This window comes from Gouania willdenowi, chromosome 10 (genome assembly GCF_900634775.1).
Source record: "Gouania willdenowi chromosome 10, fGouWil2.1, whole genome shotgun sequence".
NCBI classification, from domain to species: domain Eukaryota; kingdom Metazoa; phylum Chordata; class Actinopteri; order Blenniiformes; family Gobiesocidae; genus Gouania; species Gouania willdenowi.
In genome coordinates, this window is record NC_041053.1 from 25045489 (window position 1) to 25065996 (window position 20508).

The 20508-nt window shown below is 39.2% G+C and overlaps 1 protein-coding gene across 1 annotated transcript in view; it reads left to right on the forward strand.

Moving 5' to 3' along the window:
• tenm2a (teneurin transmembrane protein 2a) overlaps window positions 1–20508 on the forward strand; it is a 256251-nt gene that overhangs the window by 169017 nt on the left and 66726 nt on the right. The window contains 2 exon segments of the mRNA XM_028458813.1: window positions 5507–5713; window positions 15008–15239. Coding sequence (XP_028314614.1) covers window positions 5507–5713; window positions 15008–15239 — 439 coding nt within the window.

Here is a 20508-nt window from a genome sequence, read left to right on the forward strand (position 1 = left end):
ATCAGCAAATTGTTGTTTTGGGATTCTTTTTTTTTCTCAGGTTGTTTTCCAGGTGTGCTGTATATCAGTAGGATAGAAAAGGGAAGGAATGAAGAGATGATGAATGGCTCTCATTAAAGGGGTAATTTGTCTCTTCTTGGCTGCTTGGGCTCCAGCTGTTGCTCCTCTCCTCGGCCTACCACTTCTCACCTTAGCCAGATGGGTGGATGGATGGACGGGTTGAAGTGGGAGGGAGTCAGCAGGACAGAAATAGTGACAAGGGTAAAGGTAGGGAAACTAAAAAAAAAAGTGTTGTTGAACCATTAACATGGACCACTGACATTGTGTTAACATTTTCAAGACGGTTCAGACGTATATGACTTAATCAAGATTTTTCGGTAACACTTTACTTGAAGTTGTATACATAAGGCTGACATTACGCTGTCCTTAGCATGAATAAGGTGTCAAGAAGGCTGTCATTAGGCTGTAATTAAGTGTTGTTTGTGAAATTACGACACCTTTTGCTAAATTTTGACACTTTTGGTGCTATGTTGGCCTTTTTCTGGGTTAGGCGGAAGGATCTTGTGGAGTTATGTTAGGTTAGGGTTACAGTTTGTGTTAGGGATTAGGGTTAGGTAGGGTAAGGTTTAAGATTAGGATTCGGGTAATGAAAGGTTAGGGCAGGGGTGTCAAACTCTTTTTGGTTCATTGGCCAAATACAGTATGGAGCGGTTTGATCTTAAGTGAGCCACAGATTTTATGCAGGAAAACAAGTAACTTCAACATTATTGTGCCATAGTTTGCACTTCCACATATACATAATATACAAAATATGTAAGAAACTGACCATATCAGACAATAACTCATAGATATCAGCCCCAACAGGATCTTCACTTTACATTTCCTAGATTTTGTGATCAATTTCTAAGATGAATAGTATGTAATGATTCGAGGAAGATTTTTGTAAGAATTTTGAGGTTTTTTTTCAACTTTTTAAGATTAAAAATGACTGCAATCAAGCAATATAAGCACCAGGAAAACTGTGAGTCCCTGCAAATATTGTTCAGCTTCATTTAAACAATGATTCATGTTTTCTCTGTCATTTTTACTTTCTCCTGCGAGCCGAATTGGATGCTCCAAAGGGCCGGATTTGGCACACGGGCCATGAGTTTAACAACACTTAATGACAGCTTTCTAATGCTAATGACTTCAAGTAAAGTGTTATCGATTATTCATTATACAGAACTATAGAAACAGGGACATTTATGCACACATTCTCACAAAGATGTTTTGTGTAACACGCAAAATATGATGATATTCTTTGTTTGTTTTTATATTTTTTGTCAAATTATCACCCGCCAATGCTAGGGCTTTTGCCACAGTGCTACAGTTTGTAGATGGACCAGATTCCCTCTGGTGATACACTTTCCCTTCACACTAATCAACACTTGAGAACGGACCATAGATTCAAAGAGCGAATGACGGGCACAGAGTGAAGGATTGGAAGACATACAGATGGCCAGGGAGGAGGCTGAAGGATTGCGGCATACACAAATCGTCAAGAGAACCGCGTGAGCTCATTGCCAAGTCTTTGTTCTAATAACACAAAGCAATTTTCACTGACCTTTCTAGAAATGTAGCGGGCAGAAATGACTGAGTTAAGGATGCCCCACAGCATAATTGCTAAGGAGATTAAAGTTTCCTTAATTGCTTTTGGCCAACTAGTGCAATTTTTCTCCCCTTTTTGTAATTAAAGTAATTTCTAATATGAATAACGGTCATCCCGTACACATAACCTCATGTGCACATAATTGCAATGTATTGTGCATTGATTGCACCATAATGTTTTAACAGTCTCCTCTGCTTTCCTGTTTTGCATACATACTGATTACTTGACATCACTGTTTGACCCATTATAGACCATAAAGAAATATGCTGATCGCAGTATTCTCTAGAAGACTGTGATTGATTTATTTAGATCCGTTATATATGTACATTGCTATTTTCCACCATGTCTTTTCAGTTTGTTTCCTGTTTTAGTTAGCTTCTCCCTGCTAATCAACCTTATCTATTGATCACACACCTCTGTTTGTCTGTTAGCAAGATTATAACATAAATACTTGATGGATTTTGACAACATTTTAAGCAAAGATAGACCTTACGCCATGGAAGATTCCATTAAAGTTTAGAGGGGATCACGAAAAAGATTCTGATTCTGGATTTGTGTGACAACTGAAATGTGTGTGTGAAATTCACATTTGGTTGGAAACTGATTGATCTTTATTAAATCTGTCGGGTCGGTTCCTCGATTACCCAACCCAGTTTCAAATGGATCGGGATCTAGATTGTGCAATTTTTCGTTTTTTATGGGGGTGCCCATACATTTGGACCTACTGTATTGATATTAATGAGGATATACATTTCTTACAAGCCTTAAAGTGTGAATGATCATGGTACCATGATCAGAATCAATGATCCAGATCACTGCCAACATCTGACAGATGATTTTGGCGTTTGGTCTTTCTCCTTGACTTTTCCTCATTTGCTTTCTCTTCTTCTTCCTTTAAATTCCTAGGTCATGTTGATGACCTTTCTGCTCCCCATATCCAAACATCCATCTCTCTGTGTTCCATCCGGTTCCTCTCTTATCCCTCTGGTCAGCTACAGTGTTTGTTTTGCCGTTGTTTATCCATTTTCTCTGTTTGCTCTGATGAGATTCACTGTGTACACAGACTCACACAGGAGCACAGACACACACATACCTAAACAAAAGACAAGGCTGGTCTCTCTCTGGGGTGTAGTTAACGTGGGGTTGTTGATCGATCAGAGCTCTGGTTTCCATGACGCAAAGCTCTAAGCTGGAGCAGTTTGGACAGCAGGAATGAGACATCAGTCGGCCCCTGTTTCTATCCAAAAAAGCTCTACAAAGCCTTGACAGCACCTTGTGTCAACGTGTTTTCCCATGTGTTGCATTGACTTTCATTCTGCATGCTGTATAGATGAACAAATTAGTGAATAACCAATTTCAGCCTCTTTGCTTTCTGAACGATTGATCTTCCTCTACGTCACATCTTGTTGCTGTTTCACTGATGTGGCCAATTTTGCACTGTAACCTAGGGATGGGCGATTTTGCTTAAGAATAATCTCTGATTTTTTTAAAGAAAAATTTGAGTTTTGATTCGATTTTTTTTTTTTGATGCACTTAAAAATGACTGCGGACATTAGATATATTGTCAAAAGTGCAGCTTTATTGCTGTGATTGTCCTCAAGAGTTAAAATGCATAGAACAATCCCAAAATATAAAGTAAATGAGGCTCTGTCATTCAGCAATTTCAAGCTTTAACCCAGGTTTAAGCAAAAGTGCAACAGCAACTTCACAGTAGCTTAATTTTTCTGATTAAGAAATCAGATAGCTACATATTTTATAACATATAAAGTTACAATTAAAAAAAAAAACTCTTCCTTTAGCATCTCAGCATAGTGCGAATAAAATATTAAACATGTCTGTGGCACACATATAGCCTACTCACAGGGTAAACAAAGAGGGGGCTGGCTCACATCGCGCTACGGAAACCCACAAGGACGGAACGCGAAAAAGTCCAATTTACTCGAATTTGCAAAACAAATGATTTTTTTTGCACAAACCTACTGTAAACTAAAAAGTCCCCAAATCATCCGGGAACTTGCAGGTTTTGACTTCTATCGATAGATCAGATGGAAAGATGAATGCTGTCAAATTACAGTCATACAACATTTGTATTTTCAGCTAAAGTGTTAGCAACGGAAAAAAAAGGTCGCTATACAGTGATAAAACATTATACTGTCTGCTTTTTTCTTCAAGGTTCATGTGCTTTACTTTCCGTCTCTTCTTCTATATCCTTCTGTGTTTTGTTCTGTTTGAAAAGAGGTGAAAGTACAAAAAAAGAGAAAGAGAAAAAGATTCTCAAGCCATCTTTTAATTTTACATTGTAGGCTTTAAAGAAATAAGACCGTAAGATTTCTCTACAGCTGAAAATTAAAGTTGAAGGACAGGGCATCATTGCAAGACAATGTATACACTTTAATTTGTATTTGGAAAATCATCCTTTGCTGTCATTTTGGATTTGTGGACTGGGTAGCAACTAAATTACAATGTTAACATAACTTTTGATAACTGTCTAATTAGTTGTTATAATAAACCAAGATTGGCTGAAATCATTGGCCTCATTCTTGCCATTTTGTTGATTGATGGGGCTGCAAATATGGCAGACATAATTATTATATATTTTGAGCTGTCTCTAAATAGAATTTATTAGATTTGTCTTTGTCCTTGATTCCAAACCTTTGGAGAGTAGTAGGAATTCTCTATATCCCTCTTTTGTCTCTCTGGTGTATGGGACAGCCTGATTGTGTCCACACATCCCATGGCTGTTTCTATTTAAAGACAGACTCTTAACTTTCTTTTGTCTTACCAATGTAGAGGACAACTGAATAATGGATGTAGGTCCTCTGGAAAGAATTCATATGATTTTGGGTTTTGTTTTATTTTCTCATTGGTTTCTTTTTTTTCTCTTTGTACGGAGCACCGTCTACCCTCACTTTGTTCTTTGTACAATACAGTTGTGTCAAGATGCAAAAAGTGCAAGGACCACAAATTGCCTTATTAGACAAAATGATATGATTAGTGACGTCAAAATATAAAAAGCAAAATTTTGCTTCCCAGAAGATTTACAAGACAAGAACAGCTAATAGAATATCTTAAAACTAATTCATGTAATTGTGGTAACACTGTTGCCACATGCCTTAGTCCTATCATTCAAGCCTTGAAGATGCAGGCAAATAGTGTAGCATTAAAGAATAATCTATCGCATTACAGTAGACGTGGGAGTATTATGGTGTAAAAAATAATTGCAAATTTAAATAAATGTTTTGATGCAGCTATAATCCCCATGACCCGCGTTACGAAACCTGCAAACCTTTGCATCTCTGTGAAGAGAATCTGACCATGTGCGTTTTGAAAAACATTGGCCCAGCATCCAACAAAAGGAAAAGCTGCATTCTTCCAACTGCTGCCTTCTTTAAAGATCACCACAGCAAGTCATTTTAACAAGCTGAATTAAATCTAGGTATGTTTTTACTTTCTTCAAAAAAAACCTACACAAACTTGCATCCAACAACCCAAGTTGAACTTGAGTTATTTCTAATACTAATCATAATCAATAATAATAATAACAAAAGTAATCATACCATTAAAAGCATAACGAATGATTAATAATAAATAGTTTTAGCAGTCAAAAGCAAGAAAGTGGATGGATGGATGAAACAATGGATAGACGAGTGGATAGATGGATACTGTGTTAACAGTTCATTTTTTTTCTGTTTTCTAATATTTATCATTCCAAATGTTTGAACTTAACTTACAATTAGTGTAAGCTTTACAAATCTGTCTTTAGAACCAAGCCACTGTATCACCATCTTGTGGTCTCTAACATCCCCTAATGTCCTTGTCTTTCTTCCTCTGTCTCTCTTTACCTCCATCATCCTTCAGGTCGCCCACTCCCTCCAGCCTCTTCATCCACCCTGCTCCCTCCCTCCCTTCCGTCCTCCACTTCTGCCACTCATCACCCATCCCCTGGCCCATCTCCACCCATTAGAGAATGCCAGATGCCCCTGCTGGAAAAGAACTCCAACCATTCTCACCTGGAGCCCCACCCAGAAGACACTTATCTTCTACGGGCCCAGCCTTCCTCCACTGGTAAGGCCACATTCTCCTCTTTCCAATTTCTTTCATTTCCTTCATTTGGCATTGCTTCCTCATCTTTCACTGCATTACCTCACTATGTCTTCATTTTTTATTTTGATTTAGTAGCTCTTTGTTAATGGGCCACATGATTGTTCATGCTGATTTAACTTGTTGACATTTGGGGAATTAGTTTTTGTTTAGTTTTTTTCCTGAATCAGCTGTTGTGAGAAACTTTTGTTATGGCTATTTATTAGAAAAAGTGAAAATAATATAATAAGTAAGACAAATACATTACCTTTTGTAGCTAAATTATATTAAAAAAAAAATGCTATTCTACCAATGATAATTACGTTTTTTCAAATACATTTGTGTGTATATAAGCATAATAAGTAATGATTGAAGTATTCTGTTTTTGATCATGAGAAACTACAAAAGAATACATTTCCATTCCTAAATTTCAATTGACGCTCATGTGACAGTTTGAAAGAGACAGTTGGAGATTTTTGCTAATGGCTTACATTTTTTAACATAACCCAACCACCACCTCTGTCAAGTGTAGCCAAAAAAACAATGATGCAAGTGAAAGAAACCTTTGTCCTCTGCAGAGTGCTGACTGTTTGCTAGTAAGTAGGCGTGCTTGTACTTATTTTCCATACGACATTAATATTCTTCCAGAAAGTGAAAGGTAAGGGGATGATGAATTTTAAGTGCCAGCAATAATATGCTTGTAGCAGAGACAAACTAGTTAGTTTTCCCACTCTCTTTCATCACTCTAGACTCTCTTACTGGTCCTGAGTGCTTATATCAGCACACTTTCTCATGTATGCACATAAAGCCACATGGAAACCTTCTTTGGTGATGAGTTTGTTCATCAGTGCAAGCATTTCTTTCTCAACAATTAGCCACCGAGGACTCTCTCCAGGCCTCGGTGTCCTTCTCTGATTCCCATTTATGAATCTTCCTCATTTCTCCAATCCTCTGTGCATCTGCACTTGTAATCAGCAGATATATTTAGCAGAGGCCTGATGGGAGGGAGAGGGGCGAGCAGAAAAGTCCTAATGTGATTTTTGGTGGAATACAATCTATTGTTAATGGTGTTAGGCTCTCCTTTGATCCAGTATAAATCTTCATTAGGGAAGACCTGGGTCCCAGGTTCAAGAACAACCTGATTAGGAGGTTTTTAAAATGACGTTACATCAGCCTTCTAATTGGTTTACTGTTTGCTGGGGCAACATCAATCATTAGCCCAGTAACTGCACAGCAAATGAATTCACTCTGCCACTGACACCCTAATGGCAGACACTGGCAAAGAGGCAGAGTGAGGCTTCCAGGCTCACGCTCTCTTCCTCTCTGTCTTGCTCACGTGCACCCCTTACTTTTAGCACTGGGGCTTCTTTTAGGCACAGCTGTGCATCTACACAGACGGTAAACAGCAGAGACAAAAGAGGGGGAAAATGGCAGTAATAAAAAAGCAAAAAACAGAAGCACAAAATGGAAAAAGCCAGACTTGGACTTGTTGTTTAGTGAGACATTTTGCATAGAAAAATTATAAGAGAAGGGAAAAAGAAAGCACCAATAAAAGTGACTGCAATGAAAATGGAAGTTAACTTTGTAAGCCCAGCTGACAAAGTGGGGAAAAAAAAGCTGTGCGAAGGGGGGAAGAAGGGTAAACTGATGAGAGCCTAGAGGGTAAAGGACATATATTTGGATGGAATTGACAATTGCTACATTTCCCAGCCAGTGCTGCTGATCTAATGGGTGCACAGAGAGTCCTTGGCTCTGGGCATCCATTAAAATCGACCTAAATGAGTTTAGAGTGTCAATCTGGCACTGCCTAAACATACCCTGGCATGTAGGAAGACAAAGAATACGCTGTGAGCAAATAAAACACCTATAACCAGCAATTGTTTATGCGCGTGTGTGTCAAAAGCCATGCCACTGTGAATATGTGTTGAGAGTGGATGCTGGGCAGGAAATGAGCTTTACCAAGCCAGGCAGAAACTGACCATAGTGGGATAATCCTCAGGAAACTACATGCTGTTTATGTGTGTGTGTTTGGTGTGTATTTGTATGTCTTTTTTTTTTTTTAAAGTATTCCACCATTACCAAAGCAAACAGGTGGATGGACAAGACTTGTGTTCTTAGTGAAGCGTGACAGGTGAATGGGAAAGGCGGATTAGATGGGAACTGTTGAGTGAATGTTTTTATGGGAATACTGTCTGGCTCGAAGCACCTGTCTGGGAACGCTCCCTCAGAACACCCGGAGAGTTGAGACGACCAAACGGAGCGTAGCGGATCGCTCCTGGAAAGAGCTAGCGTTAGCGCTGTCTCTGTCCATTCATTATGCATGGGAAACACTAAGCTATTTTTAGCCCTAGCCTCTTCTAAAGCGGTTTGCTATCTGCTGCAAGGGAAGCCACCTCAAGTCAGTGCCGAAGCAATGAATGTTTAATGGCTTTGTTGAAACAAATCTACAGAAACAAAGGCACGACAAAGATGTGCTCTTCTTCTTTTCTGCTAATGTTATTCTTCCAAAAGGTGCTTAAGTGGGGAAGACATTTGCGTATCAGTTAGGTGATTTGTGCGAGTTCTTGTATGTGTGTGCGCGCGCGCATGCGTGTGTGTGTGTATGTGTGTGTTTTTGTAGGAAATGCATACATGCATTTTTTTTTTACTGAATTTGATGAAGCTTCTGCAGTGGATTTTGCCTCCTAATTACACAGAGATGACTCAATGACTAAGTGTGTGTGTGTGTGTGTGTGCGTGTGCTTGACTGCAAATGTATGTGTGTCCTGTATCCCAACGTTGCACTTTATAGGCGAAGCATTAAAATCCAAAATATAAAAGTAATGTGAGAAATGAGACCCCTTTCGTCAGCATCTGCGTGTTTGTCTGGGATTAGATGTCACCTCGAGCTCCCCTTCTCTCTCCTATAGCCCCTAAAGCTTTGAGAAGAATGAAAAATGAAGCTTGTGACATTCTGAGGTAGAGAGGACACATGAAACGGTAGCAGCACATGGGAATAATACCATCTTAAAACACTGGGAGCATAGCAATTAGCTCTGTGGGGAGGTGCATTAAAAACAGAAAAGGTTGGTTGCTGCAGTAATTTGAAAAAAAAAAAAGGGGGGGAAAAAGATAGATAGATGGAGGCAGTGAAGATACAGGGCACAAAATAAAGAGATGGAAAGAAGTGGTGAAAGTGGGGAGGATGGGGAAGATATAAGGAGGATGGGAGTGAGAGTGGGAGCTCAGCCCTGCAATGATCCCTTTTTAACTGCTGAATAGGCATTTCTGTACGGACACACACGCACACACACACACTGCCTGCTCTCTGACTTTTCTCTGTTAAGCACAGTAAATACAGTTTGGTCATTAAGGGCTTCAAAACAAACTGCAATAGTTGGATCCTGCTGGGAGCTGGCAACACACACATATGTAGGACGATTCCTCACACTGATCTGTGTGCGTGCACAATGTATATTACAAGGTTAACAGACGAGCTAATGCTCCAGACTTCTCCAAATTAAGAAATATAATGAATTTACGGGGATTAGCTCAACACAAACCCTTCAGCTTATAGCTATACACTCCCACGCACCACCTTTCTATCACAGCTACACATTCTTCAGACACGGGGGACATTGGACACACGGTAAAAATGGGTCAGGCTTCTACAGAAGCAGAAGTTCTGGGAGTTTTGTTTTAACACAAAGTTGTTATGGAAACAAAAACAGAGAGATGGAGAAACACTTTATGATTGCTGTTTACACACCCTGGTGCACGTTAAAGATAGAAAAAAAAAAATTGAGGGAAATATAAAGTGGAGTACACAGTGATGTGCTTGGATGCTTACTAATTGCTTGATTTCCTTGCTGCATGCGTAGTTTGGTTTCTTGTTACAGTGTTGTTTCTTAGCCAATCCTGCGGGTTGCTGTTTACAAATCATCATGGACAATTCATTTGACAAATGTACGCTTTAAAAATAGATATTTCAATATCAATTTACCTGTAAAGTAGATGTTACTTTGCGATGTCATGTTTGTCATTCTGCAGCAAAACCAGTAGTCCTATGCACCTTCTTTGGTTTCATGTAACGGGAAAAAAATTGTCTTGAAAAAAGCCATAATTGTTAGACAGAACGTGTTTTTCCAGTATGTTTTACCTTTTTTAAATGTTTTATTATTGTTATAAATTATTAGCAAGTAACAGAGTTTATGTATTGCATAATTATATATGTATATATTTCATTTTTTTTACTTAAATTTTTCTGGATGTTGCAAAAACCGCAAGCAATTTGTTTTTGGCCATGAATATTTTTTTTGCAGCATCGTTGTGTGAATTTTAAAGGAATGATTATTTTTCTTACTATTTCTGCTTATTTGTGGTTTTATAACAACAACAATAAAGCAGCAATGATGCGTGGTTTAGCCTCTTTATGCTACAAATTTTGATTCAGATGAGAATAAAAGAAACAATCTCTTTTAATCATGTAACAATTCAGCCCGACAGCGTGGCACTGACAGTATTAGTGGTCCCCCTAGACCATTACACAGACTAAATGCAGAGATCTAAAGGCAGTAAATATCTAGTAAAATGTACATTTTTCTGGCAGTAAGTAAAATATCTTTATCGCACAATGTAATAGATGCAAGTCATTGCAGAGAATATGAGAGCTGGCGTATAACTCGAGTAGCTGGAGTGTGCGTAGGCACCCCCGTGGACAGACCAAATGAGTATGTCACACTCTTGTTCTCATTTCAGATGCACATATTTACACAGCAACCCGCAAAAACAATTATATTTATCTGCCATGCAAGGTGTGCCTAATATTAATCTAAATCTCCACGTGTGTTCATGCTGTTTTTCCCTCTAGTTTATGGCTTTGTGGTTATATGCTAAAGCCAGATATAAAAGATAGTCATGCAGATAATGTGCAGCAAGAGCTGTTCAGATTCAGGAGGGCAGTGCAGGAAGGGAGAGTAAAGTCATTTTTTCTAAAGTGCTTTGCACAAACAAGATTTATCTCAAAGTGCTTAACATCTTGGAAAAAGACACAAATAAAATGCAAATAAAAGCAAGAGGGGAAAAAAGGAAACAAGAGTGCAGAATGAGTTTAAAACTTCCTGCATATTTTATTTTCAGTTTATTCTGCAAACAAGGTGCACAGGTTTAGCGTTGTACCTGTAATTTTATGACTTCACATGCGAACATCTGCATGCATATGTGTGTGTATCTCTTTCCCCAAACAGCAGCTTTGCATGCAAAAACAGATGTTTTGTGTCTCTTCTGCGTAGCTGAGTTCAGGCGCCTATCCTTCACGCATCTCATTCCCCTTGCCCCCTCTTCTCTCCTTTCAAAGCATCTGTTCTCGGCAGCCATATTGGTGACACCTGCGTCCCAGTGGTATCGCCAAAGAATCAGGTCACCTTACATGCTGGTTTGCCATTACAGCTGCATTGCAACGGCACTCACTGGTCCTTAAATATAAGATAGATAGATAGGGGCACAAAAAAGAGAGGACATAAACAAATGTATATAGTGTTTGTTTTCATCTCCTTGTTGAAATGTCCACGCATTGCATTGTGAGATGTGGAGTCGTGGAGACGAAATGAGAAACAAAATGTTTTTACTCCTAGTCTGGTGAAGAAAAACAAGAAATCACAGTAAGAATGAAGTAAAAACACTTTTTTGCATTTGTTTACAGGACTCCACATCCCACAATGCAATGTATGAAAGTTTAACAAGTGGAATGTTTATGGTGGAGATGAAAACATATGTCTAAGCGACAATTTCTACCTTTTTTTTTATTCTTGAAACAAATGATTTTTTATTCATTTATGAGGCATACACTGATTTTACGAAATTAGCAGCAAGTTTAACTGCTACTAAAAACATTATTATAAAACATCCAACCAATCAGATGCAAGCACAATCTATATGCAATAAGGACAGCTTGTGTGTTTTCCAACACCAATTGGATCCATCCATCCATTTTCAGATTCGCTTTGTCCTATTTCAGGGTCGCAGGGGTCTGCCGGTGTCTATCTCTGGATCACACTGGGAGATAGGCGGGGGTACCTTGGACAGGGTGCCAGTCCATCACAGCAATTGGAAAAACCAAATACCAATTTTTTTATTATTGATATTAATTGTAATAGTAACTACAATATTTGTATTTCCTGAACAAAATGCAAGTGTGCTGGCTTGCATTGTACTGCATTAGCTTAGCATTAGCATTAACTTAGCATTAGCTTAGCATTAACTTAGCATTAGCGTTAGCATTAACATTAACATTAACATTAACATTAGCTTAGCATTAGCCTAGCAATTGCATGAGTTGAACATTAGCATTAGGTTAATGTTCGTATTGGCCTAGCATTAGCATTAGCTTAATTTTAGCATTAGCTTAACATTAGCATTAGCCTAACATTAGCATTAGCCTGGCATTAACATTAGCCTAGCATTAGTATTATTGTAGCGTAGCAATAGCATAGCATTGGCATTAACCTAGTATTAGCATTCGCCGAGCATTAGCACTGACCTGTCATTATCATTCACCTAGCAATAGCAATAACCTAGCAATAGCTTAATAAAATTTAAATTGGTTGAAAAATTTGAAAAAACTTGAAATTGGTTGAAAGAAGTTGAAATATATATAACTGTTATCTGAGGAGAGTTAGCATGTTCTCCCTCATTATTTGTAAGTGTTTTCTACTGTCTCTAAACATGACTCCAGCCACGTTTACTATTTAAAAACTATCATGATGTCCATATTTTTCTATATATATTTTTGATCAACCATGGGATTGAGTTTGTGTCCATATATAGTTTTTTTGTCAGAATATTCGCGATCTGTGCAGCTGGTTGCACTGTATAACGAATGATATATATACAGTATGTTGGCATATATGCAATACGTCAGTCAGTGAGAGTTGTCACTTAATTTGGACATTTCTTTCATTATGAAACATCAACACTCACTGTTCAGAGTCTTGTGCACCTAAAAGGCTGTTATGGTCACCTTGAGACTCAAAAAAATCTAAATATTGATCATGATTGACTTGTTTGAACACATTATCTTCTTTCTGTGAGGCAACAATGTTACCACGATAAAGGAAAGTAAACCAAGTTCCTACCTCAGTTTGATTTATTCTTGTCATTGTGTTTAAATAAGCATCAGTTAAGGAACAAAAGTTAATTTTTTTGCTTCTTTCTGAGATCTCAAATTGCATCTGTTGTCTGCTTAATGTTTTCCATTTGTATGATTAAAAACATGCAGTTACTGTATTCATATATATGCATACAGTGTTGGTGTTTTTCCTGTATGGGAGTAACATCAGTGTGCGTAAAATAAACAACTGGTCATCTTTGTATTTGCACTGGGATTTGTTTTATGTTTTTCGCCGTTCTTGTGCTTGTTGTCATTTATGCCCCTGCGTAATCTTGTGATTGGCATGAATCAAATCCGAAAAGCAGACGGGAAAGGCAGCGCACACGTCTTTCGTCCTCCCACCATTTGCTGTCTAATTCAAGGGAAGATAACAAATGGGAGAGGCCAAGTGTGATTACACAGTTTGACAAAGCACTTGCTTTGTAAGTGTGCATATGTGCTTCTGACTCATACCTTTGATCAATATGAGAAAGGCAGTGCGCAAACAAACAGTTGGTGTAATGTATTCCATGCTCAGATGTGTAAAATAATGATGAAAGTGCAGTGTAGCATTGATGATGGAAGAGACAAACTATTTTGACAAGCCAAAATTCAAAGCTGATTGTAACACCAACAGGACTGTGTGTTTTGGAAAGATATTAACATTTTCATCCAGGCATCAGGGCAAAAAAAAAAAGTGACAGTTTGTCCTATTTTTGTACTCCTACTGTTAAGCTGTTTAAATCTTTTTGATCTGTGGTGCAGAGAATACCACCTACTGCCAGAAAGTCTCTACAATTTATAATCATGCACAAAAGTGAAGCAACTATGTCTACGACTTCCATATTGTAGAGTATAGAAGAGATTTATTGATTTGCCCAGTGCAGACAGACAATGGAGATGGGCTCAAATCCCTGTCTTATTCATAAAAAGATGGAGGAAAAGCATTGGAGAGATGTGTGAATGAGTGTTCTCGTCTGACTCATCCAGGTTTTTTTTTTTTTTTCAGCTCTCACTTGACAGTCCATTAGCTCATTGTTGGAAGGACCGGTATTGGATTCTCGCTGACACGTTGCCCCAAGCCTGAGAGGGAGAGATGAGGGCGCACACTGTGCTGAGTGCCTTTATTGCTCGCACACCTTCTTTAGTGGTGACAAAGAAGATGCGAAAGAAAAGAGTGAAAGTAGAGGAGAGGGAGAAAGGCAGGAGAGAGAGGTGAAGACTGCTGAAAGATTCAGACGGACAAAGTGCTGAACACTGCCTTACAGAGTGTTTTGACTTTCAGCTTCAAGAAGTCATTAAACATTAGGAAAAACACGACAGAAACTTTAAACCCAATGATAAAAGATGATTTTGGTTTTTTTTTTGTGTGTGTTTTGGAGGTAGTTACCAGAGGTGTAAAGAGTACTGATATATCCTACTCAAGTAGAAGTACTGCTACTTGATTGAAACTGTACTCAAGTACATGTAAGTCATACATAAAATACTCAAGTACAAGTAAAAAATAGCTCAATTAAATAGTTACTCATTACTTTCACTCCCGCATTTATTATCGGTAATAAATCTTACCAAAATAATAACAATAATTCAAAATAAAGAAATGATCAGGCTCTAAGTGTAGCTACATTTATGAACTCTGAAACTCAGAAAACAACCAGCATTCAATGCTGTTTTGGTGCGATGTATTATGTTTAATCTGGTTGGTCGACAAATACATCACATGCATGATGTGATGCATTTGATTGTTGTCTGGTTATTTATTTATTTATTTTTACTTTCACATTGTGCGTTGATCATTTTAATATAAAGAATAATAATTTACTCAGTAAGGGTTGGGTGTAGAAATGTAATAGATTACTTTACTTTTTTGAAAACATACTAAAGTACAAGTAAATGTACTGATTAAGAAATGTACTTAAAAAAGTAGAAGTACCCATAAAAGCAACTTAATCACAGTAACTTGAGTACTTGTAATCTGTTACTTTCACCACTGGTAGTTACCAACTGGTGTGTCAATGTGCTGGCCAACAAATTTCATACCTAAAAAAACATCTTTGTATTCATATTACATGTTTTGCATTTTGGATAACATCTGTATTTATTTGATTGTCCCTCATGTTCTTTTCTACTTTTTTTTCCCCCTCTTCTTCTAGGGTCTGCGAACCACCACAATCAGACCACCCTACGGCCTCCACTTCCACCTCCACACAATCATCACACGTTATCCCACCAGTCTGCCAACAGCCTGAACAGGAACACCCTGAGGGGGGGACGCAACCCCATTCATGCCCCCGCTCCAGGCACCGGAGATGGGCCCACCACCCCAGAATCAGTCCAGCTACAAGACAGCTGGGTGCTCAACAGCAATGTTCCTCTGGAAACCAGGTCAGAGAAAAATGTGTTCTTTTATATATTTTTTTCCCATGTTTTTTTTAGAGTTGAAAAGGTTTACCTGATGCTGATAGCTGGAGCCACTTACAGGAAGCACAGCAGTGGAATGAGCCTTGATTAATCAATAGTGAGGAATGAAAGGTCAGAGCCATGCAGCGTCAACAGCAATCCTGTGAGTGCACAGCAATGGTTTCAGAAAGAAACGACAGGAACCAAAGTCAGAGTTTGAGGAGAAAGAAACCCTGATGGAGAAATTTAAACTCGCATAAAAGCTTCCACACAAAGAAAAAGCAACTTTAAGAAAAAAAAAGAAACAGTGGTGCCTTCTTTGAGACATGGGAACAAATCAATATCAAGCTAGGATAAACAACTAGAAAAGGATTTGAAGGTTATGGTAGCACTGGGAAAGTGCAAAAAGCATTGCAATGTCCTTATTGCATGTTTACACAGTAGTGGAATCTGAGTGATGCAGGGAATACTTTCAGGGTTTGGAATTAATTCGCTCGTATTAATATCTGGTCATGAAAATTTATATTCTTGCTGAGGAGTTCAAAGAGATATTCAAGCCTGTAGAGAACACTGCTGTGTTATCAAAACAACAATAACAAACAAACAAAATCAGTACAAATAAAAGCCTTACTTATATGTTTTCATTGTTTCATGGATCAATATTTCCAGAGCTGTTACACTGGCTTTTGCTGATCTGTGTCAAACTAAAACATAGTTTTGAAAGTTGCGCATTACCTCAGAGGCCTGTACCCAGAACAATCTATTCTGTACACACACACATATATATATATACTGTACGCTAGCCGTAAGGATGGAGGCCGAGGACTAGTGAGTGTGAGAGCCACTATCCAGGATGAAACATCCAAGATCCATAAGAACATCAAGGATGAGGCTCCAACAGATGACGTGCTCAGTGAATGTCTCAGACAATGGGGAATAGAAGATGAGGTGCTGGAGGTTCTGTCATGGGAGGACAAGCCCTTACATGGGATGTACCACCGATACATAACTGAAGTGGAGAATATCAGGAAATCCTACCAATGGCTAGACAGAGCTGGACTGAAGGACAGCACAGAGGCACTCATCATGGCTGCACAGGAGCAGGCCTTGAGCACCAGAGTAATAGAGGCCCAGATCTACCACACCAGACAAGACCCCAGGTGTAGACTGTGCAAAGAGGCCCCTGAGACAATCCAGCACATAACTGCAGGGTGTAAGATGCTGGCAGGGAAGGCTTACATGGAGCGCCATAACCAAGTGGCTGGCATAGGGTACAGAAACATCTGTGCAGAGTATGGGCTGGAAACCCCAAGGTCAAAGTGGGAAACACCTCCAAAGGTGGTAGACAATGACCGAGCTAAGATCCTGTGGGACTTCCAGATACAGACGGACAGAATGGTAATGGCGAACCAAACGTACTTTGTGGTGCTGGACAAAGAGCAGAGGAAAGCCGTTGTGGTTCATATAGCAATACCGAATTACTGCAACATCAGGAAAAAGGAACATGAGAAACTAGAAAAATACCAGGGGCTCAGAGAAGAGCTGGAGAAGGCCTGGAGGGTGAAGGCATCAGTGGTGCCCGTGGTCGTTGGGGCACTCGGGCCAGTGACCTGGAAGAGTGGCTACAGCAGATCCCAGGAAATACATCAGACATCTCGGTCCAGAAAAGTGCAGTGCTAGGAACAGCAAAGATACTGCGCAGAACCCTCAAGCTCCCAGGCCTCTGGTAGAGGACCCGAGCTTGAAGGAAAAAGAGACCGCCCGGGGTGGGTGAGGAAGAGTTTTTTCATATATATATGTTTTATTTTTTTTTACCATTTCTGAATTCTTATTTATTGCAGACCAGCAATAAATTACCCAACAATCTAAGACTGACTTTGCTCCCCATGTGGATCAATGAACTTTGGTTATCCAAAAAATGATCTGACATGATTGTTTATTCATCATTCAACCCATGTCAGTAATATTTGTATGAACTTACTTGAGCTGTGACTGCTGTGAACATTCTGCCATGGAAGCAGACGCAATGTTTGACATCAGCAAGATTAGATACTGCATCATTCAGAGCAGCCATCTTTAGTCTGCTTCAGTCGTGCTGCAGTACGTTTCCTAAACTTTGGCCTGGTTCAAAGATGTGGAACTTGGAGCGCTTGCAAACGCACGCTGGAGCGATGCCGTTTGAACACAAATGCACCCAGAGGGAGCCCAGAGATAGAAAGTCACCCAGTTATGAAGTACTAAACAAATGGCCAGCATTCGTGATAAAAGTATAGGAACAATAAAACTAAAAAAAAGAGTTTGTACAAATGAGACATGTACGTTTAGTAAAAATGAAGTGTTTTGGTGGTCTAGAGGCTGGACTTTAGCAGATATTAAGATTATTTTTACATTAAAGGAGCATAGGGCAGGATTTGAGAAAAAATAAACATTCATTTTAATGCTAATGAGTGATGAAGCATTCTAAACCAAAGACAATGAGTCCGCACACATTTCTACCTATTGTCTTGAAAAGATTGTGTGATACATTTTGTACTGCTCTTCTGGGCGTGAATTTCCTGCGCAGTTCTGCAGACGCGAAGTCAAATGACGCTGATGCACGTTCTCGACAGCTTGAAGAGGCAGCCCAATGCCGGAAATAAAAAAGAATGAGAAGAAGACAGCTGCCTTGTAGACTGAAAGAAGACGAGCACAGTGGACTAAACCAGTGGTTCCCAAACTTTTTGTGCCCAAGGCACGCCAAAGGACAAGTAAAAATCTGAAGGCATACCTATTATGCAATATAGCCTTTATAAGACGTGTTATCACTCATATCATGTACAGTATCTGTAAATGTGCACAATTATTTGCTAATGCCAAATAAAATGTGACGACAACTATAATACTCATGAAATATTTATGAATGAAATATGTTTTTGGACTAAACTACTGTTTGGTTCCACAGATGCATGCAGAGACATGTGCACAAGTCTTGCAGTAAACCAGGGGTCCCCAATCCTGGTCCCCAAGGGCCACTATCCAGTATGTTTCCCTCTTCCAACACACCTGATTGGAATGAACAGGATCGTTTTCAGGCTTCTGCAGAGCTTGATGATGAGTTAATCATTTGAATCAGGTGTGTTGGGAGAGGGAAACATCTAAAACATGCTGGATAGTGGCCCTTGAGGACCAGGATTGGGGACCCCTGCAGTAAACAGTCGCATGAACGGCGAGTAAATGAATAACCGTGTCACAGTTAATATGTTTCTGGCTGCATTTTCTCTTCTGAGTCCTACCCAACAGTGAAAACCTCTTTTTTTTTTTTTCTCAAAGAAATGACATATGCACCTTTGTTTTAGTGGTAAGCACCAATTTTATTAACAAACAACTGTTAATGTCAACATCAGATCAGCGCACGGGTAACAAGAGAAAGTGAAATATAAACAAGGGCGCAGTGTACACAAGAGACCCATCGGATCTATTTACATAATCCATATATCAAAGGTAAGGATAATAATAATGTTTCAACGGTGTATTCCTTTGATTGTCCTCTAGTCCATTTTCCATCCACTGAGGATTACAGCTCTCACTGTTACAGATAAAGTAGCATTATTCAGGGCTGGAAAAAAGCAAGAATGCTGCACGCAAACGACACTATGTGACCAAACCCGAACATTAGTTCTAAATATCTGTCCGAACCCGACTCCTCCGGTGCCGTCAAGATTTGGTCGGGTATCCAGTAGGGGTGTCCCGATCTGATATTGAATATCGGTCCGATATAAATCTCCGATATATACTATATTATATTTATTCAATTGTAGAATACTGTAGATATTGTGTTGAAGGTTAAAATGTATGTAATCAATAGGTTAATAATAAATGGGTCAGTTTTTCTCATATCTACTGTTGCTGACTATTGTTCTCTGTTTGAGTAACATCACTTGATCAAGCCTTTTCTAACATTCCACACTACAAAATAAGTAATACAAGTATGTATGATTCGTGCTGGTATCGAATTGATATTGGTATCGGCCAATACTTAAAGCTGCAATATCGGTATCGTATCGGAAGTGAATAAGTTGTATCTGGACATCCTTAGTATCCATCCTCTATCCACAGTATCAGATTTGGTGATAAACAAACAGTTGATGTGCGCTGCCGCGGCGGCGGCTTGGCTGATGGCTGCAGTTACACTAACCACCGTGGTGTCACTATTTCTAGATCCTGCCCTATGCTCCTTTAAATTGGAGTTATGGTCAATAAAGTCCTGTATTACGTATTACCATGAGACTGGCTGTCTTATGTAGCCCTCTTATATCAACTTTTATCATCTAATTTTCAAAAAAGCTTCTTCCAAAAAGCAGCCAGCACCAGATTAATTATCAAATTTCTCTCCTGGCTTTGGTTTTGAACCTGCACTTTCCTCACTGAGACTAGTATGTTTCAACAACATTTGTAAATAATTTCTGTTCCCTAAACATTCACAGTAGTACACATCATAAATATCAACAATAGTCTTCCTGCTGTGTTAGATTTACATTGTTATCTGTTGTTATCAAAGCAACCTGGAGTGAGAACGCAGGAAATACAAACCATTTAACAGCGGCCACACATGTGCTTTTCCAGGTATACAAAGAACACTAACCAAGCAAACAGAGCATTCATGCAGGGTATTACTATTCATAAGCCTTGCTGTGAAAGGGACACTGCCTACATGCTTGCTAGCATGCACGCTGGCACTCTGTGAGCATTTACTGTGCAAGCTGTAGTTGTGTTTCTCCTGCTGGGCGCTGGGGTTTCCAGCTCTGATGGGCCCAGTGAAGCTCCCCTGAGTGCTGGCCTCGTGCAGTATTTATTAGGGCCAGCCATGTTTAATTCAGCTCCACTGATCGCAGGTCTATACGTAACCCGTGCTGACACATTGTGCCGAGTTGCACCATGGGTAGCGGAAATGTACTGTTAGGAAAGACTAAATGCATTTATCAGGATAACTGCTCATCTAGACTTTTGTCGTTATGGTGACGTATAGGCCGTTACATCACTTGAGCAAATTAGGGGAACTATAGGGTTTTAAAGGATGCTGTGATGTTGAAAATCTCATTATCTGCTCACACAATTTTTGCTCAATCGTCTCCAAACTTGCTACAGCACATCTTCCAGCTGTACAACTACACAAGTGATCCACACAGATTTCAATAGTACCAAAATCTTACCGGCGCTTCTTGGGACCACACCTCAAAGAACCGTTTCTGAAATTCATCTTTAGTTCACAGTTGGC